At 35.8% G+C, this 24,351-nt stretch overlaps 1 protein-coding gene across 7 annotated transcripts in view; it reads left to right on the top strand.

Annotated features, from left to right (window-relative positions):
* Positions 1-24,351, top strand: part of ARHGAP32 (Rho GTPase activating protein 32) — a gene marked incomplete at its 5' end in the record, with an annotated part of 299,813 nt that overhangs the window by 239,982 nt on the left and 35,480 nt on the right. For 6 of the 7 annotated variants that reach the window (XM_082683941.1, XM_082683944.1, XM_082683940.1 and 3 more), the window contains one exon: positions 21,318-21,467. In XM_082683941.1, the coding sequence (XP_082540067.1) occupies positions 21,318-21,467 (150 nt within the window). Of the gene's footprint in view, positions 1-4,896; positions 5,230-21,317; positions 21,468-24,351 lie in introns of those variants that run through there. The other variant, XM_082683945.1, reaches the window with a different exon arrangement.

The following is a 24,351-nucleotide window of genomic DNA, read 5'->3' as shown; positions in this document are numbered from 1 at the left end:
ATATATCAAGGACAAACAGAAGATTCACACCAGCACATATCTGTAAAGTGCTTTAGAGCTTGTGGATGCTTGTATTTCCACTATGTGAACTGGAATTCGAATGTGAGGTACTGGGAATAGGGAGAGTATTTCAATCCTCTTCCACACCTGTGTTAACAAGTGGGGCCACTGAGACTCAGGGAGGTCAGACAGCTTGCCTGAGGTTTCACAACTAGGATTTACTGACGCCTTCTGACATCTGGCTGAATCTGTGGCCAACACTTATGTAGCTGTTACTATGTGTCAAGTCCTGCACCAAGACAAAGATTAGCTCGTTTGCCGTTCAGTAACTCAAAATCTAGAATTTGTCCCACTCTAGAATATTGAGTAGAGATACAGTTTGACATTCTCTCTCTCAAAACAAATATTTATTTATTATGTTTAGCTTTTATTATAATAGGAGTGAATGAGAACATATTTGGATTTCCACAAGGCTTCTACCAACAGAAGAGAAATTAGGGCAAAAACTGGATTAAATGGAGGCTGACAAGAAGTGCTTATAGGACCCCGCTTAATATGATTTCAGTTCCGCCATCATCCTTTCAAATGCCTCTCTAATTAATCCAAAAACTATCCTGCAGTCTTTCCTCAAGCCTGCACTCTGGACTCTATTCTGTTCTAGCACTTTCAGCCATCTCCTGTTCCAGTCTTTCTTCCCGTGTGCTCTAACGGGCTCTGCTTCTGTGTGCTCTGAATACACGTGTGCTCAGAGCTTTCCCCGTGCTCCAACTATGCTAGAGCATAAAATGCTCTCCTCCCCAATTCGGCCACTTGCAATCCTCTCTGTTTCAAGATTCAGGCGGTGACCTACTTCCTACATGAGCGCTTTCCTGACCCGTCTCTCCCTCACCCTATCTCCTGTTTACCCCTAGCCAGACTGAATAGCAGCTCTGGCACTTTCTCATAAAATTGCTGTCTCCTCACAAGGGACAAGTATGTCTCATCCATCTTTCTCTCCCTCACAGAAGGTTCGTACAATGCTTGTATAATTAATTACTGTCTCAATATTTACTACTGATGAAGTCCCAGAACCTAAGTCAGGTTCGGCGCCAGCTTTTGCTTTGTCCTCCTGCTCCCTCATCACTACTACGATGAATTTTTAGAATACAGCTTTTATCTGGAAATCCCTGGGTTCAGAAAACTTCAGTGATTTCCCTCTGTTCCAGAATTACGTATAAAATCTTTAATCTAGAATTTGAGGTGCTCTGTAAATACTAGAACTAACTTATCTTTGTGATCTAACTCATATTTAGTGTCAGTAACCCCTCTCCTTACCTTGCAGTATGCTTTGGGGTCTCCCTCCTTCTCTTTGACTATTGATCTTTCTCCTGCCTCAAATGACTTACTGTGTGCTTCACAAAGGCTCTTCAGGCCACTGTGTGCTCATTTTGCTTGACAGATAGTATTAAAAACTGTGTATTCTGATTCAGTGGGCCTAGGGCCAGACCTGAGGCTCTGCATTTCTAATCAACTCCCAGGTAATTCCATGATCCTGGTCCCAAGACTATGTTTTGAATAACAAGGGACAGTATTTTAGTCTGCAGTAGCTATTGTTTGTGTCAGTCATTTGGAAATAGTGTATAGTAATGAGTTCACTTATTTTGAACTTGGTATTTCATTTTTTGTGTCTTTTTTCCTTATCTGCTTGTTGACATATATATTATTTTATCCTGATTTACATCCTCTGTATTTAAAACGCTTGTTCTAAAACCATTGATTGATAATTATAAGCATGAATATTTTCTTTTTTTTTAAAGATCCTATTCACTTATTTGAGATCAAGAGAGAAAGAACGAAAGTGTTTATGCAAGTGCATGAGCTGGCTGTGTTGGGGGAAGAGGAGGGGCAGAGGCATAGGGAGAAGCAGGCTCACACTGAACAGGGAGCCTGACTGGGGCTCCATCTCAGGTCCCTGGGTTCATGACCTCAGCCAAAGGCAGATGCTTAACCGACTGAGCCATCCTGTTGCCCCAGACTTGAACAGTTTTCACTCTAGTAATCACAAATGTTTCCTGCCCCTCCTGTATGCCCTTTAGCCAATGCTAGGAATGGGCCCCTAGTGAGTCTTCTCCTTACCCCCAAGTAAGTAAACCTTTTCCATTTTTGGTCATTTCCAGTATTCACTCATTCATTGGTCAGAATTTGCAGAGTACATACTAAGTCTTAGGGCTAAGTTAGCAAACACAATAGACAGAAATATTGTCATGTTGGGATTTATATTCCAGTGTGATGAGAGAGAAGAAGGTAAACAAGTAAAATATGCAGTATGGTAGGTCAGTGCTGTAGAAAAATGAAGCCTGGAAGGAGGTGCGGGGGTTAGGAAGAGTGGGGATGTGGCTCATGTGGGGTTGTAATTCCAAAGGAGGGTAGAGTTCTTGGGAAGGGCTCATTAGAAGGTTGCTTTTGAGCAGAGGCCTGAAAGAAATGAAGGGAGCTATGCACTTACCTGGGGGGAGCTTTGCTTGAGGATGCTGAGCTGCACATTTGCCTGGTTTGTCACAGGATTTGCTAGAAGTTTGACTAGAACAGTGAATGACGTGAGATGTGGTTTGGAGGTGAAGGGAGGGGTCAGGTTCTCTTTGGGGCCTGGGTGCCACTGGACGGATTTTGGCTTTCATTTAAAATTAGATGGGAAGACATTAGAAGGTTTTGTGCAGAGCTTTTATTTGACTCAACTGACCTTGTTTAGCGGATCATTTTGGTTGGTGTGTTAAGGAAAGGAGAAGACACCGGCGCAAGAAGAGAGACTGGTAATTGTTGCAATAGGCCTGGCAGGAGGGGGGGTGGCTCAGAGCAGCACGGTAGCTGTGAAAGTGGGGAGAGGTGATTGGATTCTGGATATATTTCTGGCCATGAAACCTGCAGAATTTTTAGACATACTGTGAAATGTTTGAATAATTCAGCTAATTCTTAGAATAGTATGAGTAGAATGTAGCTATTGCCTTTCCAGTGAGCTCCCCTGTTGCTGCCTTCACCCACACAGGTGGGTGAAGGCAGGGCAACCTCTACACATTCTGTTAAATACGAGAGAAAAATAACAAGTGACCTGTCCTGGGCCAGAAGCAGTCATTGGAAGACAAAATGTGATCCTTTCAGTCAGCCATTTTGTTTTGACTTTGTATTTTGAATACTTATCATCTCAGAAGAAGTTGCAAAAATAGTACAGAGAAATCGCATATACTCAAAATCCAACTTCTCCCAGTTTTAACATCTTACATAACCTACAACACATTCTCCATACCAAGAAATTGACGTTGTCACATTGCAGTGAACGAGACTACAGACCTTGCTTTGCATTCAGCACTTTTTGCATCCTCTCATTTTCCTAACATGTGTTTTTATATAGCGTAGAATGCAGCCTTTTGGGTTTCAGGTGAGATTTACTGTTATTAATTATGGAATTCTCCTTCACTCTGGCAAACTGTTGTCAAATTTATTGCTAACTGTGCTTAGATGTTAGGTAACACAAGGGACAGAGGAGTTGTATGAAGTATTCCCAGATGGCTTTTCTATAGCATGGACCTCCCCCTCCCTCTTCTTTTTCTCCTTCCTTCCCCTTTTCTTTCCTGTTCTTCTTCCCTTGCCCCCTTCCACCTCCGTGTTGTCTTCAGTACTAATCAAGGAAAGGGTGGGAGGAAGGCTGCTTTTTAGTTTCTATTTTTTTTTTTTTTAAAGGGTGGCTTTGCCTTCTCCACTCTGAAAAAACTTTAAGAGCGTCATTTCTTACTCAACAAAATCCATAAATCCACAGCTGTTCCACTGGTAAAAATTAACATGTTTTGTTCTTGCCACATACTGGAACTTTCTGTGGTTTTTCCTATTTTAAAATTATATGAATTCATTGGTTCTCTTACTGTGGCCTACCACTTATAACAATTTTGTATTCAGAGCTATGTTCAGAGAGGAAAGAGAGATTAAATTTGATCGATAGCAGAAGATTTCGGCATAGTACATGGTAAATACTCTCTGGGTATCTTGAATCTGGCAGTTCCTGCTCGTGTGACCTTGTCAGTCCCTTAAGTCCTCTCTCTGCCTTGGTTTCCTCATCTCCAAGATGGGAACAGTATTAGAATCAACTCCATATGGTTATAGGGAAAGACTGTGTAAAATACTTAGAATTATATCTAACAATTGTAGCATTATTTTATCAAGAACAAATATTTGAATGTGGATATACATTGGTATTCGTAAAAAAGAAGTCATTTGTAACAGAAAATATGTTGGTCTCTTACAATTAATTTATTTCTTCAAATCATTTTAAGTAGGTAAACACAGTGCAATACTGTTTTTTAGGATGAATATTGACTCCCTTGAATACTTACATAAGCAGCATTACAATTGGAACACTCGGATAACTTACAAAGGAGGAAGTCATAGGCAGGAAAATTTAATTCTAGATTTTCAATTCTGAAAAATACTTCTTTATTTTCTTCTCCTAATAGATGCTTAACAGGTTGTTGTCTCAGAATTGTTCACACAGAGGCAGTGTAAACTGATCCTTTTTTTCTTTTCTCCATGTTAGTGGAGTAACTAACAATCCTGGGTTGCTGCTGGTTTAGTGATCCAAGCTTTTACTGGCAATACATCTGTTGATCGCTTTTCTTTCTTCATTGGGCCTGAAGTGCCTCTTTTTTATTGGATACACTCACTGTCTCCCACCCAGGTAACAAATATAAACAACCAAAGAATAAGTAAATTTCTAAAAGATTGCAAGGACAATAAATGCCAGTTTCCTGCTGGTGTTTCGCGAGCGGGGCTCCTCACCTGTGTGAGGTTGATGGGTGGAGCGAGACCGGCCCAGCCTGTTCTGCCAGTGAGTCTGAGTTGGGGCTGGGCCCTTCCTGCGGTGCTGCAGAAGCCATTCGAGCTGAGGGAAGGAGTAAGCTCCTGAAGGCGAGCCTCCTGCCCACACACAAGCCAGCTCGCCTTGGGTAGGGACACCACGTGGCAAAGAAAACTGCAGGAAAGGGGTGCCTGAAAACAGAGCCGGAGCCTAAAAGTGCTGTGGTGATCTAACTCGGACTTACCCTGAGGCGGCTCAGGTCTGAGCTGTGGGGGCTGTGATTCTTCTGCATGCTTGTACGCGGAATGCAGAGCTCCTGTGCCCTGTGTCCTGTCGGATCCACTGCTGAGTACAGTCGCTGGGAGTAACTTTAAGTACTGATCCTAAAACCTGTGCCACAGCAAGAGGTAAGGCTCTGTCAGTTATTCAAACGCTTGTCTCCAGCAACATTCAGAATATTTCACGGAGTCTGTTTTTACATTTTTGGGGGGATCATGTTTCCTTGATTGCCTTTAGGTGCGTGGTTAGTCACTTCATTATTCAGAAAATGAGTAATTGAGCTTTAGTATTTGTCATGTTTGTAGAGAGGATTAATTGTTGAAGTAGATTGTACTACATAGGTATTGGGTTATATGTCTTACTTCCCTGGCCAGTTTCAGGAAATTCCCATTTTTCTACTTCAAATCATCTTATATCTTAATGTTTTCTGGACTTGAGGTTAATGTACAAAAGTCTTCATGATTAAAAGAACATACCTTTGTATCATAAACAACCAGCACATTAAAAAACTTTTTCCTGGTGGTTTAATAATATTTCAGTTATTGACTAATGGAAAACAGGCAGTATTGATTAACTAAAAAGAATTTAACAGACTGCATTAAAAGGCTGTTCAAATTAGCATAAGGAAATAAGCCTCCAGCCCTTTTACTTCAAGTACTGTGTGTTGTTTTTCCTCATCGGCGTTAATAACCATTTCTGTCCATAAAATATGTAAATTAACTTTTTTCCTGTTGCAGAGATTATTTTTTTTTTTCAGCACTAGGGTAGAATTCCGTATTTATGGTGTTTCTTTAGAGCTTGGTGACAAATGCTTTTCATTAAGATAGCATGGAAACTGGAATGTTCTCTGAATCACAGATGAGCCCTATTAAGCAGCCGAACGTTTTTCTGATTCTCGGGAATGTTCCACTACCATATAAATGACACCAATATTTTAATTGTCAAAACCATAAATGTGGGAGATTTCAGAATTTACAGTTCTTTTTCTTTTTTTTTTTTTTCTCCTACTTTTTTTTTTTTTAATTTTTATTTTTTATAAACATATATTTTTATCCCCAGGGGTACAGGTCTGTGAATCACAAGGTTTACACACTTCACAGCACTCACCAAAACACATACCCTCCCCAATGTCCACAGTTCTTTTTCATTGTCAGTTTTTTAAAAGCACCTGTTGCTCATGTGATAATGGCTTGAGACCATAACTCGTTTTTTTAAAGTATCAGGTAGTACTGTGTGGTATTCGGCAGGAGGGAACAGAAATCTGGTTTCTTAGGTTAAGTTTACATTTAAGATGATTATAGGAAGGACTAGAAAGTGATCCCATGTTCATGTGCATCCTTCCTTAGTGATCTCAGCTCTGAATTTAGGAGCTACAACCAGACTTGATTAAGCCGGGCTTGGAAAGCTGACTCAGGTTCTGGCTAGCCCTGTGCTTTGGAGGACTCAACACATTTTTTGACCAAAGGTAAAGAGAAACTATAGTAGTAAAAATAACTCCTGCTTATTAACACTTACTGAGGTAAGTGCTTGGCATATATAATTTTATGTAACCATTATAGTAATCCTGACTGATAGGTATTATTACTGTCATTCTCATTGTGTAGTTGTTGGAATTGAGACTTAAACAGGTCATATACTCAAGAGCTTGCAAATTGGGAAGTGATTAGAGAGTGGGTTCAAAACCTCAGGTCTGTCCAACTGCAAAATCTGTGTCTTACTATCCTTGCTAATGGTCCTTTTTTTTAATTTTTTTTTTGGGGGGGTGCAGGCTTTTAAGATTGCCTCTAAATAAAATGTCCTCATTATCAGTTCCATGCTTTCAAATACAGAACCTTTCCACTCCGGCTCCTGGGAAAAACAAAACAAAACAAACAAAAAAAAAACCTAACCCACAGAAACAAATGAAAAATGACCTATGATCGTATCAGTGTTCCACACCAAACTTTATGGCTTAATAGAGGATTAGATGACATCAAAGTGAATCTGATTATACTTTAATCTACATTTAATCTGTTTTGAATCTAATAAAAAATATAATTTCAAGAAAAGAGTTTTCATACTGTTAAGGTTCTAAATTTTCAGATTTCTAAAACTTCATGTAGTATTTTTGATAGTCTTCTTATCTTTGATGTTACTGAATTCCCAAGAATATGTAATTATTATACTTCAATTTTTATAAGCAAGAATCTATGGATAGATGTCTTCCTGAAACAATTTTTAAGCTTCTTGTCAAATAGTACTAGTTCATCCTGGAAAAATAAGATCCTGGATTATTTAAAAATCCTTATTAGAGATACTTCTGTTATCTGTATATTATATCCCATTCCTGTGTTAGAATCCTTTAGCATCAGAAATTTATATCCACCCCATGTTTCCTCCTACTCTTCTCTGCTAAATTGCAAATCTTTCTGTTCTGTATTTAGAAATGCAATTAGTCAGAGTCTTTTATATAATAACTGAGGTGGTAAAGTCACCAAGTTAAAAAAAATTTTTTTGCTTCATTTTTGTGCAGAGAACAAAACAAATCACATTTATTTTAATTTGTAATTTAAATTTTAAAATAAGAACCTGTAAATTTTAGCAAGAAGAATGTATAGCTTATTTATATCATACTGTAATCAGATAAGCTAAATTTGAACCTTTTTTGATATTACTGAAATTTATAGCTCCCAGAAAAGTAAATGTGTAATGTAAATAATGAGAGCGTCTTATCTTAACCTGATGACCATTTTCCCGAGGGAACTGTGATTTATAAAGATCTAACATAACCATGCCCTTTCTAATTTATAACTGTTTGTGTGCTCCTCTAGGAAGAGCAGCAGCCTGATCTTGCTTTGGTTTCATTCTTCACTCTGAAAAAGAGATACATTTTTATTCGAATACTCAAATATTTTTGTTAACCACAGGCATGCCATTCTGCTTAAGAGTTGTGCTGAATTTTCTGAAGAAGCTGTTTGTTGCCCATTTCTGCCTCTCTTTTTCCAAGTGAATTGTTCTTATCTCTTCTGTGCCTGAAAGATTCTTCTCTAAAATTTACTATAGATTTATCTTTTGGATGCCTTCGTGTCATCCACCTGCATTCCAGAGAGCAGTGCCTTTTGAAATGCCTCTTCTCCTAAGTAAATGGAAGCATGCTTGACTTATGTAACTGTTAGTAGCTTTCCAATTTTTCAATCAAGAGCCATTACTGTCAATGCTATTTTTAATTTAGCATTGTACATGACATTTCTCAAATACCTGGTTTCCTCCCTTTGAGGTTGGAATGTACAGATAGCAAAACTGTTACAGTCGTCCACATTCCGGAACCTCATCCCTGAGCTGGTCTGTGGGTCAGTCCCTTACAGCTGTTACATGCATCCATTAGAGAACAGTTTTTTCTCTCAACTTCCAAAATAATTTATGATACATTGATCAAAAGAGTTTCTGAACTTTCTTGTTCCATAACAATTTCACAGCATATTAAGATTTAATACTCAAATTTATCTAAAGGTTTTCTAGGACATCTACTTTTGGTGGTGGGCAAAGACGAAGAGACATGAAATTCAAGGATGAAACTTCTGTACTCTTGCCTTAAAAATGAAAAGTAATTCCGAGGGAGACAGTGAGGATTTTACATTTTGAGTATAAATCTGATAGAAATAAGTTTTTGGAAGTTCAGAACCTGTAGATCATATTTACCTTTTTTTTCTATTACTGCAGCAAATTCTGGAAACCTAATTCAAAAATTAATCTTTATAAATTATATAGCATTTTCTAGTAAAAACAATACTATAAATGGCCATTGTACTGTTTACCAAGGATTTGCTGGCAAATCAAAAAAATAATAGTATCTCATACAATGTAATCAACAACTCTGAATGCCTTTAACAATTAAAGATAGTATAATTATGCATCAAGTTCTGGAAATAGTTATATAAGCATGTTGTATAAATTAGTTATATAAGAACTCCTTACTACTATTTTAAGTTTTCATGGAGAAAAAGAAATAAAATGATTCAACTAAAATTATTTTTACTTAAAAGTGCTAAACCTAATATACTATGCATAAAACAGTAACATTTAACAGTGATCTTTCTATCTTAAATTTTTATACCACCCTTTTCCAAGATCATTAGAAAGCCTGATTTATTTTTTTTATATAGCTCTTTGATTTATTTATTTTTTTATATAGCTCTTTGATGAAGTTTTAAATGATGCCCTTTCTTTCCTACTGATGAATTTTTCTACAGCAAAGACATTTTCCAAGACTTGAGAGCTTTCTTTGCTTTTCTAACATTTTATTTTGTCAGAGTATTTCATGTCAGCTCATTTCATGAGCTGGGGACAGAGGGAAAGGGAGAAGCAGACTACCTGCTGAGCAGGGAGCCCATGCGGGGCTTGAACCCAAGACCCTGGGATCTCATGACCTGAGCTGAAGGCAGATGCTTAACCAACTGAGCCACCTAGATGCCCCTGTTCTTATCACTTTTAAGAAGAAAATTCTAGTGATCAGATAACTGGGTTATATTTTGAGTTTTAAATTATTTATTTATTTATTTATTTATTTATTTATTTATTTTAAAGATTTTATTTATTTATTTGACAGACAGAGATCGTAAGTAGGCAGAGAGGCAGGCAGAGAGAGAGAGAGAGGAAGCAGGCTCCCTGCTGAGCAGAGAGCCCGATGCGGGGCTCGATCCCAGGGTCCTGGGATCATGACCTGAGCCGAAGGCAGCGGCTTAACCACTGAGCCACCCAGGCGCCCCGAGTTTTAAATCATTTAGAGTTTGATACTAACACGGACTGAGTTTAGATAGAGTAAACACTCAATAAATATTAGCTGTACTATAATTATTTTTATAATATTACTATATCATGGATATTACTATTTCTAAATTTTCCTTCATTTTTGGGGGGTTAGGATTCAATTTTTGTTTTGCCCTTGGGCCATGGGTGGAGCCAGGTTGAGAGAGATCTAACACAAGATAGACCAGAAGATTTTGAGAGATAAAAGAGTCAGGGACAGAATTTCTTGGACATATTCTTATTCCATCAAGTAAAAAGTTACTCTTAAGTTCGGTGCACAAGAAGCTCCTTTACTCTGATTTGGAGGGTATTTTTTGTAAGATCAAAAAAACACATCATTAGAGTTATTTTTGTGTATTTTCACTTACTGACTTAAAGAACTTCCTTTATGTCCTTCATCCTAAAAGCTTTATATATGTTAAAATTCTTTTATATTATGCAAAAGGAAAAGTTACAGACATTCTGTAGTACTCAGAAAAGTGATTTGGGTTCAGTTTATTTTGTGACTTATATTTGAGTCACGTTAGAATCTTAACTATCTAGAAATTTTTCTTTAAAAGGTTTGTAGAATTATTTTTCTAGTGAATCACAGCTTAATTTCTGAGTTCATTTAATTTCAAATAAAAGCTTTGTTGGTTAGTTTGGACTAATTCAATTGATCCTCAGAGCTATAAAGTAAATAAGAATTATATTAGATTTTCTCCGGCATGAGTGTTTACTACACTGGTTCCAAAGCTATGTTTCTCAGTTGCCCAAAGATCCTTTCAGGACATATGACAGTGCGTAGTAAAAATAAGTTAATTTTTGTATCTCTTGTCAATATCCCTATTAATAAATGTGAAAATACTAAGTAACACAGTTCACTTCAGGTCTTTAGACTGCAAATCTTAAACCTATGCCATATTTTTTTGCTGCTGTTTAAGGCATCAGTAATTTTGGAATTATTTGTCTATACTTATACTGTATAGAATTATTTTATTTCTGTTCCTTTATTGAAAGTCACTTCTAATATGTTTACAGTACTCCCTTGTTTATTACAGTTTTTAAGATGGAACTTGGGCTTGAGACGTTATTTTTTTAAACTACTGTTTCCTTCTCAAGTCTCTTGCACTCATTTACATCCATGCAAAGGATACAAGGGTAGTAGGAGTAAAGGGAACTTATCATAGAAGTATAAAACCAAGACCTTTTTTGTTTTTAAGATTTGTTATTTATTTTTTTGACAGAGAGGTAGTGAGAGAGAGAACACAAGAGGGGGAGTGAGAGAGAACCAGGCTTCCTTCTGAGCAGGGAGCCTGATGTGGGGCTTGATCCCAGGACACTGGGATCATGACCTGGACCAAAGGCAGATGCTTAATGACTGAGCCACCCAGGTGTCCCTAAAAGTAAGACTTTTAAAAGTGGGTGTAAATTTAGTTTGCCACACTCAAAGCTTAAACAAGACAAACTAAATGATCTTCTTAAGATATGCAAAGAAATTATGTGATAAAGGTCAACAGTTGTTTATTTATCTTGGCAATTAAACATAGGGAATTTCTTGAATATAGTTAAGCTCTCCATCCAAAAACCCCAAGAAAATTTTATTCATAATGGTGAGACTTAAGAAACAATCTATATAAGTCAAGAATAAGATACTTGTTTATCTACAAGTTAAAAATCTACTCTTACTTAATCCTCATAGCATCATAATTCTGTTAGGTAGATTTTTAACTTTTTCCTAGATGAGGAAAATGAAGGACTGAAAGTTACATACTTCTCAGGGGAACAACTGGAAGGAATCAGTGGTCCTTCACAGCACGGTAATTGTATTTTTATATACTAGTGACAATTAGAAAATAAAATTTAGAAAATAGTACCATTTGCATTAGCAGCAAAAACCATAAAGTTCCTGAGAATAGCTATAACAAAAGTTCATATGACCTTTATGGGGAAAGATTAGAAAAATTTACTGAAGGATGTGAAAAATCAATCTTAAATAAGTGAAGAGATTTACTGTGTTTATGGACAGGAAGGTTCAATGTTATAAGCCAGTTTTCATTCAGAATAATCTATAATTCAATGCAGCTTTAATCAGATTCTCCCCCATTTTTTTTCCTTCTTTAATTTGGCAGGCTGATTCTAAAATTCATATGAAAAAAGTAAAAGGCCAAAAATATAAAGGCTATTTTAAAGAGTAAGTAGAGGGGCCTCTTGCTCTAGATATTAAGACTTAGAAAGTGTGAGAACTTAAGAAATTGAGGTACAAATGGAGGGAGAGAGACTGACAGAATTGAGAGAACTCAGAAACAGACCCCTCACACACTGTACACATCTTTCTTTTTTTTTGTCTTTTTAAAAAATAAATTATTTGTTCATTTGGCAGAGAGAGACACAGCAAGAGAGGAAACACAAGCAGGGGGAGTGGGAGAGAGAGAAGCAGGCTTCCTGCTGAGCAGGGAGCCCTATGCAATGTGGGGCTGGATCCCAGGACTCTGGGGGATCATGACCTTTGCCAAAGGCAGACACTTAACGATTGAGCCACCCAGGCGCCACACATCTTTCACTTAAGAATCAATAATCTTAAAGATTAGGGGTCAAAAGTGAATATTCAGTAGAAGGTGATGAAATTACTGGTTATGAAGAAGGGAAAAAAATAATATGATTATATCTCAACCCCATTCTAATCATACAGAAGTTCCAAAAAAAAAAAAAAAAAAAAGTGAAATAGATTTAGAGGAAATAGGACATGTTTTTGACCTTACTCATTTCCTTACTTGAAAGCTATGGAAACCATACTTAAAGTCATTTTAAAATCTGTGCAATAAAAGATAAGTCACAGACTGGGAGAAGATAATTTGTAATGTGAATAATTAACAAAGGATTCATTTCTAGATTATATAAAGAATTCTTGTTCATCAGTAAGAAGAAGACGACATCAAACAGTAAAGTGGGCAAAGGGTATGAACAGTTATTTCACTGAAGAGCAAAAGGGAATGGCCAATAAATGGATGAAATATTGCTTAACCTGATTGTCAAGTATAGAAACGCATATTAAAGTGGGAGAAAATTTCATACTAATCAGTTTGGTATCAGATAATGAAATGAAGACTGGGAACCCAAAAATTCATCCTTTGAGAGTATACATTTTGATAAATCATTTTAGAGAGTATTTTAGCAAAGTTGAAATATGGTTGAAAAATAATATCCTCTACAACCCACATCTGAACTTGAGTGCTGTCTAGGGAAAACACTTAAGAGTTGCTCAATGCAATATCGGTGGTAATAACAAAAACTTGGGAACTCCCTCAATGACAGTCAGTAGGAGAAGAGAAGTCTGAGTGGTGGTATATACTTATGAGGGAATCCTGTAATGCAGTTAAAATGCATATACTGAATCACAATTACATATTTTGAAAATACATAATTTGGGAGAAGGTTTAATATAGTATGATTCCATTTCTGCCTATTTTAAAAACATTTAAATGATAGGATATATTCTTTATGATTACATACATGTGTAAAGTATAAAAACTTATGTCATCAATTAGCCAATACATAGTAATTAAAAAGGGCAATTTTATAGTGCTCCCCTGAATGGCAAGCTAGAAAAACAGACAAATAGAAAGCAATTATAGAAACCTATACTAAGATGGGTCTGTTCATTATTTGGATTGTGGTGGTAGTTTCAAAGGTATATGTGCATGTCAAGACATATTGAATTATATATTTTAAACTTGGTTTATCATATGTCAACTGTACCTCAATGAAGCTCTCTAAAATTTTTTAAAAAACAAACACAAAAAAGTATATGTGGTAATAATACTGAATTCCTGATAAAGGTTCTCTCTATATGAGTATGGGATTGGAGAAGATAACCGTGTTCTATATTTGTAGTGCTTAGTTTTTTTTTTTTTAATTTAAAAAAAGGAAAAATGAATCTGAGGAAATATATAGCTAAATGTTAAGACTGAAAGGCTAGATGATATGCACATCGATATTGTCATATAATTCTCTTAAACTTTTCTATATAATCAAAAATATTTTTTAAAGTAAGCATACCTATACAGGGCTCTACTACTACTAACAGTTCCTTGTTTTATTTTTTTTTTCTGATATTTTGATTATTTTAATTTATTTTTTATTTTCAGCATAACAGTATTCATTATTTTTGCACCACACCCAGTGCTCCATGCAATCCATGCCCTCTATAATACCCACCACCTGGTACCCTGACCTCCCACCCCCCGCCCCTTCAAAACCCTCAGATTGTTTTTCAGAGTCCTTAATTTTTGATTACCTAGGACCTCCTAACCCAGGCCTATCTTCTGGTCACGTTTTCCCATCAGTTTGGCCTGAAAACAGTCTAAGCAAGTTTTAGGCCAGTAGGCTTTTAAATAGTAGTGAGGTTAAAACTAAGCATGTACTATAATAGACTTCCCCCGCCCCCCAACAGTTTTTTTCTGCTGGAGCCTGGGTGGCTCAGTCAGTTAAGCATTGCCTTTGGCTCAGGTCATGTTCCCAGGGTTCTAGGATTGAGCCCTGCATCGGGCTACCTGCTCAGTGGGGAGTCTGCTTCTCTCTCAGCCTGCTGCTCCCCCTGCCTGTGCTCTCTCTCTCTCTCTCTCTGTGTCAAATAAATAAATAAAGTCTTTTTAAAAAAAATATTTTAAAAAAGTTTTATTTTTTTTTCTTAAAATTCATTTTTAGGATATTCCTTTGAAGAGCAGAACTTTAGAACTTACTAGTCCATGTATATAATAACAAAGTGAGAAAGTCATTTTGACGTTTCTTAGAGGAAAATCCTTTCTTCATGCTTATTGGTATGACTAGATATATTATTTAGCCTTAACTAAAAGCAAGTTTATGGAATTTTGTTTTTAAACTCAAATATTTTCATATTTGTTTAACAAAATGTTTCAAAGTTTGCAACAGAGACAAAGCTTGGGAGGTTATAAGATCCTTAAATATCATGTAGTCCTGTTCCCTGTCAGAATTCCAGTTCTCTTCCCCTGTTAAATTCCCACCAAATGGCATCGAATATGTGTTTAAAAACTTCAAGCAAAAAAGGATATTGTGCACAATCATGAAAATCCACTGGACACGCTAAACATTATTTTCATACTTTATTGTACCTTAGGTTTAGTAATAATAATCTCCTTAAGTATTATGCATCCCACCGTTACTCTTTCATTCATCTGCTTGACTTTATGAATTTATTACTGATCTTAGAACTCTGTGCTTATGATCAAATAAACCTAATGCTGCGATCCTTATCTGGCACAAATATCTTGTAATTAAATTTCCTGAGAAATTAATCTAAGCCCCGCATTCAAATCAGTCTAGAAGATTTCTGAGACCCACCCAGTTTAGAGAAGCCTGGTTTCGGTGAAATACTGAGAAAGTAAGGAATCTTTGGTTTTGCTAGAGCAAAATTATGCTGTGTAATTAGCAACACCTGGTGCCCCATGTCTCCATGTCAAGGTTCACTATGGCCTACTGAACTGTATGCTTTTAGTGTACCCTGTAAACTGGTTATTGGTATCATAAAGATCTACCTTGGAGATACTATATTGTGTGTCATACTGCTAAAGCTTTTAACTACTGGAAAGACTGGTCTAGTTGGGTTTTTCTGTGGTTTAAAAAAAAGACCGCAGATGTAAAAATCTATCCTGTGTGAGAAACATGGAAGAAGTTAGCATTGTGGCCCATGTTGCATTTCAACTCCAGAAAAGGGAATTTGAATATAAACTGGCATGATTTGCTTTTGTGTAAATATTGTTTGTGTTTTATTTTTGATCTGTTTTATCTGTTGAAATACTGTTCACCATTTTCGTTTCTGTAATCCAGCATGTTTGATGGACCTTAACCCTAACACCCTTATGGTGGCGTCCTAGTTTCCTTTGTTGAAACAGGTTTATAAGCACTTAACTGTCTAAAGTCAAATCTCTACTCTACCTTCCTCAATAGAAGTCTTCTGATGTGAATGACAGTATTCCATAATTCTCTTCCTCAAAAGGTAGATTCATTAACTTAGTTTTCTGGTTTGTTATAAAGCAGTGGGTGGGGACAGTGTCCGCAGTAAGCTTTTTCTGGCCATATTACTACCTAAGAAATGGGAAGGAAATATAAAGAACAAATTAATACAAAGAGACATTTATATTTGGAAGTATTGTTAGATATTCAAATTTGAGTATAACTAAATTGAATATTTTTATTAAATTCCCAATGCAATGAAATTTATCCATCTAGATGGATAACTCATTATTCAGTTAGGGATGCCAGAGCCTTTTACAACTGTCTCTACCACAGTGGACTAGAATGCCAGTTAGATGAACAACAATAATGACAACACTATAACTGTGTAGAACATAGTTTAATCTTACTTTGAAGACTTAGAAGTCATTTAAGACTGTATGTCCAGTCATCATTTATCAACATTGGTTATTTTGGTGTCTCAGATTGGAATGATAGATTAGTAGGTAGAGATCACACACACACCCATCCCAGTCTCATTACAAGTTGGATTTAAAGTTCCCACTTTATTTTAATGGGGTTTTTTGTTGTTGTTTTGGTTTTTTGTTTTTTTTTTTTTTTTGAAAGGTAGCAGAAGCAAGGTGCCCAGCTACACAGAGTAGAAGCCAGGTTGTACATATGTTGGCAACATTTCCCAGGAGCCTCAGGTGCCAAATGGGATCACAGGGGTTGGTGATGACACTCTCCATTGGTTCTAATTTTGTCCCGCCCTTACTTAATTGAGTCTTATGTCAGTATTTAGGAAAAATTAGCATGAACAGTCTTGACCCTAACAGAAAAAGATGGCCAAGTTTCCTCGTTCTTGAGCCAAACTTAGCATATCAAAAGTGGAGTCAGAGCTGTCTTGTGTCCTGGAAAATGCAGTTCTACATAGGCTGCTCTCCGACTAATGTAATTTTATTGTGTATGAGAGTTTGGTTGGAAGATCATGATTATAATTTATTTCCATACAGTTATCACTGAATTATGAATGTGTGTATTTCCTGGTTAGCACAGAATTAATTCCACTCATTCCAGATATGATACTGCTAATTGATGTGAAGAAATCTATTCCTTTCTCTCCTAGCGGGGTACCCAGTTCAGTATGGCAAACGACTCATGAACTTTTTAAAACTGTTCTAGCTCAGTTTGTACTGAAAAACTGTCATTCTCTTCCTTTCTTTTGGGGAATGTTACAATGGACACATAAATTTTTATTTATGTTTTACAATAAGTTGTCATCACTGGTGATGATGTTCGAATTTCCATTATGTCCCACAGCTGGCCAGTGGGAATCTTTTCACCTGTCATCTTGGCACGGCTTCTTCTGGGTGTGGGTGTTTCCCTTGCTGTTACAACAGAATTTCCCCATCTCACCTTGTGCTTTTTGCTGTCAACTTGCAAACAGCCATTTCTCCAAGGAGTCTTGCTTTATTTCATTAAGGAATGATATTTAGCAAACTCACTCCTGAGACCAAAAGTGTTCATTGCAACTGGAATGTTATTGTTTCTAAACCTTTTCATTGACAAGAGCTTAGAAGAAATATGTATTTTAATTTGAAGTTCATGTTCACATTTCCAATTCAAGAGAACATTACTGGGGTTTTTCCTTGATTTCTTTGATTTTCTAATTGAGTCACCTTTCTCTCACACTGAAAACCTTCGTTCCTAACAACATTCATACATTTGTCCTACAATATGTATAAAATTACTTCAGAATCACTCTTCCAATATTATTACCAATAGTAAAACAGTTGAATGAAGTTAAATATTACTTTGTAATTTTTTTTGGTCTTAGAATATATTCCCCTAAGCATGGCCAATTTACTCTTTCCAAGTAATTTAAAGTAGTTGCTCTCTGTTGACAGTGTTACCAAGTTGGTATTTAGATACATTGTTTCAGATTATTTTCAAAATTAGGATTTGCTTTTTTAATGTTCTAAATTCTATTTTGAACATGTGAAAGGAATGTTAACATAATTTAAAAATGAAGCTATATAAAAAGGTATATATATTCAGAGCAGTTTTACTTTCTCCACCCATTTTCTTTACCCATTTTTATTAATTTCTGTTTTATCCTTCTAGTGTTTCTCTTTGCAAAAATAAACTCTTAGGTGCACACATACATGTGTTTGTGTTAATTTATGTGTGTTTAATATATGCATTCCCCATTCTTCTACTAAGTATAATGTTCTCTACCTTCCTTTTTGACTTAATATGTTCTGGGGATTACTCCGTATCAGTAGGTAGAGATCATCCTTTAAAAAAAAAAAAAAAAAAAAAAGCCAAACACAGGGCAGCTGGGTGGCTCCGTCAGTTAAGCGTCTGCTTTCAGCTCAGGTCATGATTATCAGGGTCCTTGAATCGAGCCAGAATCATAGTTAACTCATTCAGTTCTCTGTTAATGCACATTTGAGTTTCTAAAACACAAATTGGGTTATTTTCAAAGTAACTTTTCTAAAATGTTTAAACTGTTCAGTGTGTTCTCACTGCTGGCAATCCAGGCTCTATACAAAGGCCGTTGCATACCTCTTCAACCTCATTTCATACCACTGTCTTCCTCTCCCACAGTTCTCGGTGCCTTACAGATCCGATGTGACTTCTTCTTACCTTCCTACCCTGACCAGCCCTTCCAGTATAGTTTCTTTCCCCTTGCCATTATTCCTTCACTCTGTTTCCTTACAAGCTGTTAAAAGCAATCTGAAATTACCTGGTTGCCTTCATTTAGGCAATATCACATAGAGTTGGGTTTTGAGCCAGATCTCCTGATCTTGAATCCTAGTTATATGACCTTTGACTGTTACTTAGCTCTCTGTGCCTGTGCCTTAGTTTCCTCATCTGAAAAGGGGGATAATAATAGTAGTTTCCTTACAGGGCTCTGCGAGAAAGGAATGGTCAGTAAATAAAAACACTTGTGTAGTTGCTATGTGTAGGAAGTTGCACTTCCTAAGTATAAAATAAATGCTGGCTATGTTGGTATTTTTATTTAGTTGTTCATTGTCTTTCTTCCTTCAGTAAGCTATGTGACAGCAAAGAGCTTGCCTAAGTTGTTCCCCACTATAATCTCAGGACTTGGAACATTTCCTAAGAAATAGTAGGCACTTTCATATTTGTTGCTGAATGAATAAATACTTGAAGTTCAATTCCTCTTCCTATGAAACATTCTTGAAGATTGGAGACCAAAAGAATGCTCTCTCATATACATCATATGCGGTTGTCAAATTCAACTCAGATTTTCATCAAATTTGTCATCAAAGGACGAATGCCTACTATTAACATGTATCTTGGAAGTTCTGGCCAATTATGAAAATCTGAAACAGAAGTAAAAACTTACTCCTATCAGAAAAAAGGACAGAGTTACCATATTTGCTTTGATGGAATTATATATCCATGAAATCCAAAAGGATCAATAAAAAATCCTTTTAAAATTGTTGAGAGTTTAGTAAATGATCAGATTTAAACTATAAATAAAGAAATTGTTTTTCAGTATACCAATTATTACCAGTTAAAGCCATAATTGAAGAAATGTACTATTCTACAAAAGGAGTAACAAATGCAGACTACTTAGGAATATTCCTAACCAGACATTTTTGTGGAATGTATCTTTTCATAAGGAAAAATAGAAAACTTACTGAGAGGTAAGAGGTTTAGAAAAATGATGACACACCCTGTTTCCAGATGATAATATTGAATATTGTAGAAACTAAAATTCTTTCAAATTATATCACTGTAATGTTGATACATAAAAAAGTTCAGTTATTGAAAAAAAACAAACTCATTTATACTTTTTTAATAAATCTTATCAAAATTATTTTAAAGTTTAGGTAGAAAGTGTTTGAGAATGAACAGAAATGGTTTGATGGCCATTCTTTAACAGAGATGCTTAACACATTATCTGCTATCAACTAGGGGAGTACAATACTCCTACAAATCCAGTGACTTTTAATATAGTAATATTATGTGTGAAATACTTCTGAAGTTACCCAAGTGTGCTGTAAATGTCTCACTAGCAGGAGAGTGCATGGTTTACATTTACAACAAGGAACCTTAGATAGAAAAGAGGTTGTAATTTACCCAGATTTTCAGGGCTTGTCAGTAGATACAGCATCAAAATTATTCTGACAATTCTAAGTAAATTTTAAATAATGAATGTAGAAAAATAAATTCCTTATTTAATCTGTGTTGGGTCTATGATGACTACCTTGTTACAGTTTGCGTAGGATTTCCTGGTTTTAACACTGATAATCTCATGTTCTAGGAAATATGGGCAACTCATAATGGTTGATCACCCTCATACAGTTCATAGAAAAGATGCTTCTATCTGTAAATATTATTTCTCATAAAATGGAAAGATATGGAAGGCAAATGGCTGATCTGATCCATAAATCCCATCAAAGGCCATCTTGGAGTTCCCCAGGTCACATGTTCTTTCGATACACGGAGTTCCTATAAGAGGCTTCATCAGTTCAGGGGACTTAAGATTTGGGGTCACTCAAGGATCTTTACATGGTAGGATTCAGTAAGACTCCCACTAATTGTTGGCAGAGTGAGTAGGAGGATTGAGGCCATTGTGGCTTCTCTCTCACAGCTAATCTCTGAGCTTATACTAGTTGTTATATGTTGACTTTTAGAGTAATTTTTCCTTTAGGTTGCGCTTTTCAGAAGTCATTTTTTCCAGGGATTTGACTGTTTTCAATTTTTTGGCTGTTGTCTTTCTCAATATATGGGTCAGTGGGTATATTTTACTGCATAATAATGTACTTATTTCTTGCCTATATCTAAGAGGAATTAAGGTGACATATTAATATGTTATAGAAGTATGTTAATAGACTATCTGATTTTTTTATATTGTATATGTATTTTATATAGCTATTAGTTTGACAAGTGTGTTCTATATCTTAATGGGATTATCCTCTTTATAAAACAAGAGAGAGGGATTTGTTTCTTTTTTCAGTTTTTTTTCCGGTTAACAAAAACTTTAAAAATTCTAACCACCACGTAAAATATTTTAGAAATTTACTAAAAATGTAAACCACATTTACACATTTTAGGTCTTACCTATTATAAAGATTTCCAAAGGAATATAGTAGAGTAAAACTCGAGTCCCATTCATAATCCTGTAGCATCCTTGGGTATGCCTTGGGAAGATGGCTGGTTTACCAATCTTGATTTATAGATCACAGATGATATTACTTAAATTTGCTGACAGTCTCATCAAGTAGGATCTCAAGTTGGTGAGAAGAAGGCATAAAATTCTGATGTTATTTATAGAGCAACTGTTCTTAAACCTCTGCTAGAATTTTCCTGCAGAATATAAAGTGTTCTTGTAATAGTTTGTTTCGCAGTCAGCCTGTTGAGATCTCTGTTGTTTTTTCACAGTAGGTAAAAATGTAACTTCTTGCCACAACTAAGGTATTCCCTCTTTGTTATTATTTTTTAGTGTCTAAAAAGCACGGCAAGCTCATTACTTTCTTACGCACATTCATGAAGTCTCGTCCAACAAAACAGAAGCTGAAGCAGCGGGGGATTTTGAAAGAGAGGGTGTTTGGTTGTGACCTGGGGGAGCACCTTCTGAATTCAGGTTTTGAAGGTAAAAATAAAATTTATAATCTCATAATTTAAGCTTCAATTTCTCCATATCAATTCTCTAGAATCCATTTTGAAGCAGATTACACAAGCAATATCTATTCCATTTAAGCTCAGCTGCAAGGTATGGAACTTTCCACCTATCATTTGAGTTCTGAGATAACAGAATAAAGAAGGTTTAAGAATGCACTTTATCATCAGAGATGCTCGTGGTCTGTAGGATGAGTAAGACTTTCCTGCAAAGGAATTGTTAGACTTCCTTATTTTTGTATCTGTCCAGATAGCTTTCTCAGCCAGTTTTCCTCTCATATTTTATTATAAATTGTTTAAATTCTATTTCAGGAAAAAAGTCAAAGTTTGAGACTATAAAATACCAAGACCAGTCTCCCAATTTTTATTGCTAAAAATTTAAATTTCTCTATAAATTAAATTCTGATTCAAGAATTCAGTGGTTGGCTAAATGGATGGAGGGGATGAATGGATAGGAAGAAAGGAAAAAGTTAAAATATAATACATAATATTTTAAAGTCTAAGTGCAAACAGAATAATCACAAGAATGCTATATTTATATAGTATATACATAGTTGTGAAGAGAAAGGAGATATAAATATGGATAGTTAGATATAATTATATAATGTGTATAATCTTTCTTATATTTATTCTGTTTTAGTTTGGACTTTAAAATAGTATCCATATTCTATATAAAATTGATTTTGTACCAGATTTTTCTAAGATGAAAGCTCCTTTCAGAGTACTGCTTTGCTAAGTGACTCATTCTTTGAATGGTATTCCTAATGAATAATTAACTTTATAGAGGATTATCCTGTTAACGCTTTATAAACTTTTGAGCACCACCCTGTCAGAGCAAGTAACAAGCCGGACCTGTTTCTTCCACACAAAGTGTTGTAAGAAATCATGTAGGAACCTGACAAGGCATTTAAAAAAAAAAATTCTTTAAGTGATCTCTGATGCCAGGATTACTCAGAATGATCTTACAGTATTTCAGCTACCACAAACCATAATGTTTATAATTGAGTTGTTTAAAGATTATATCACAGTTATCTAAAGAACTGATTTTTTTAAAAATCTTGTCACATAGTACTTTTTTGTAGATAATGTGTCATTTACCCAGGCATCCTTAATTATAGAGTTAAATGTTTTTTGTTATCTTAGTTTCTTTTTTCTTTTGTATCTCTTTTTCATTTTTATTTCTTTTGTATCTAGTTTTGTTCAGCCTTGCTTGGATGTGATATTAATATGAGGGAGTGTTTTCTCATTTGTTCTGCCATGCTCTTTAGCTTTCACACATCAACTCAGCAAGTTTTAGTTGTACTTAGAAGTTTTGGGGGTGTTTCCATTGTTAGTATGATAGGAGAAGACAGATGCCAGTATCTCATTTCTTTATGAAAAATAACAGACTTAATAACTACAGTGTTGATGCATTCCCTAACTATGATACCTTTATTCTAGCGGAGCAAAGAGTTTTCAGGTATCATTTATTTTTTTATAGGACTTGTTTTATTTGTTACACAATTTGAAATCACATTTCCTTAAAATGAGATTTGAAATAAAATTGTAAAAAAGTGAGAACTTTGTAGAAAGCTTGGTTCTCTAAAAAAAAAAAACAAACAAACCCTTAGAGTTGGTTCAAAATACGAAAATTTAAAAACTCAAGGTGAGGAAACGCTGTTGCCTGAACATATTTCTGTGTTTGAGCAAGTGGCTTTTTAAGAAAACAACTATAAGTACAGAAATTTTTTTTTAAAGATTTTATTCATTTATTAGAGAAGAACACAAGGAAAGAGGAGAGGCGGGGGCGGGGTGGGGAGGAAGCAGACTCCCCACTGAGCAAGGAGCCTGACACTGGGCTCTTTCCCAGGCCCCTGGGATCCTGACCTGAGCTGAAGGCAGACTCTTAACTGACTGAGCTACTCAGGTGCCTGTAAATATACAGAAATCAGAGCACACGGGGGTGGGGGTGGGGGCAAATAACTCTGAAATTAATCCTTTAGCTAATCATATTTTCCTAACCAAAAATCATAATGCACATTCTAACAGCTAATAATACTGTACCAATGTACTCCTGGCCCAGAAGCCACCAACCTGACTGGAAGTCGACTCTTTCATCCTCTGTATCACAGAATGCATGCATGATATCTGGCATATAGAAGGGATTAATAAATGACTGATGAATGAGTGAGTGAGTGGATGAATGGATGAGAAAAGGGCAGAAATGAAACTGCAACTGTCAAGAAAAAACAAAACCAGTTTGTGTCCTACTTAATCGCATACTTCTCATAGCCATGATTCTAATCTTAAGGGTCATCAGTTTCAACTTCGACGTGTGCTTATGTTGCCATGATGATATAAATACTAAATAAAAGTGGATCGTCTTATAGGATGTGTAGGGATAATTCTTAAAGCCCTATCATCTTTCGGAAGAACCAGTTTGAAGGTTTCAAGCTGTGTTTTGACTGGGCCGTTGTTTACTATGCACTTGCCTGGTTTGTTAGATGGTTTGGAAGGAAACGATAGTTAATAGGATGCCTTTCTAACTAGGATATCTTCTAATACTGTATTGGGGTCCCATATTGCTTTCTTATATGTTAGTGAAAAGAGAAACCAAATCTTTTCTTTTTATCTGCTGATACTATTTGTCAGATTCTACACTCTTTTCTTTAGAATGAAAGTTTGTGCTTTTCTCTTTCATTTTGCTACCCATTTTAAATAACTGTCTCATTTGTCTCTCTAAGAATTCTAAGTAGTAGCGTTGTTCAGTTGGGTAATTTTATTTATGAAGACCCATTATGTGATTAGTGGACATTCAGTCTTTTTACCTAGGGAACATAAATTGTAAAGAAACAATTCAGGTGTTTTCAATGAAGTAT

This window comes from Mustela nivalis, assembly GCF_964662115.1.
Source record: "Mustela nivalis genome assembly, chromosome: 9".
Lineage (NCBI taxonomy): Eukaryota > Metazoa > Chordata > Mammalia > Carnivora > Mustelidae > Mustela > Mustela nivalis.
The sequence above is the reverse complement of the archived record's forward strand: the minus strand, read 5'-3'. Positions and strand labels throughout refer to the sequence as shown.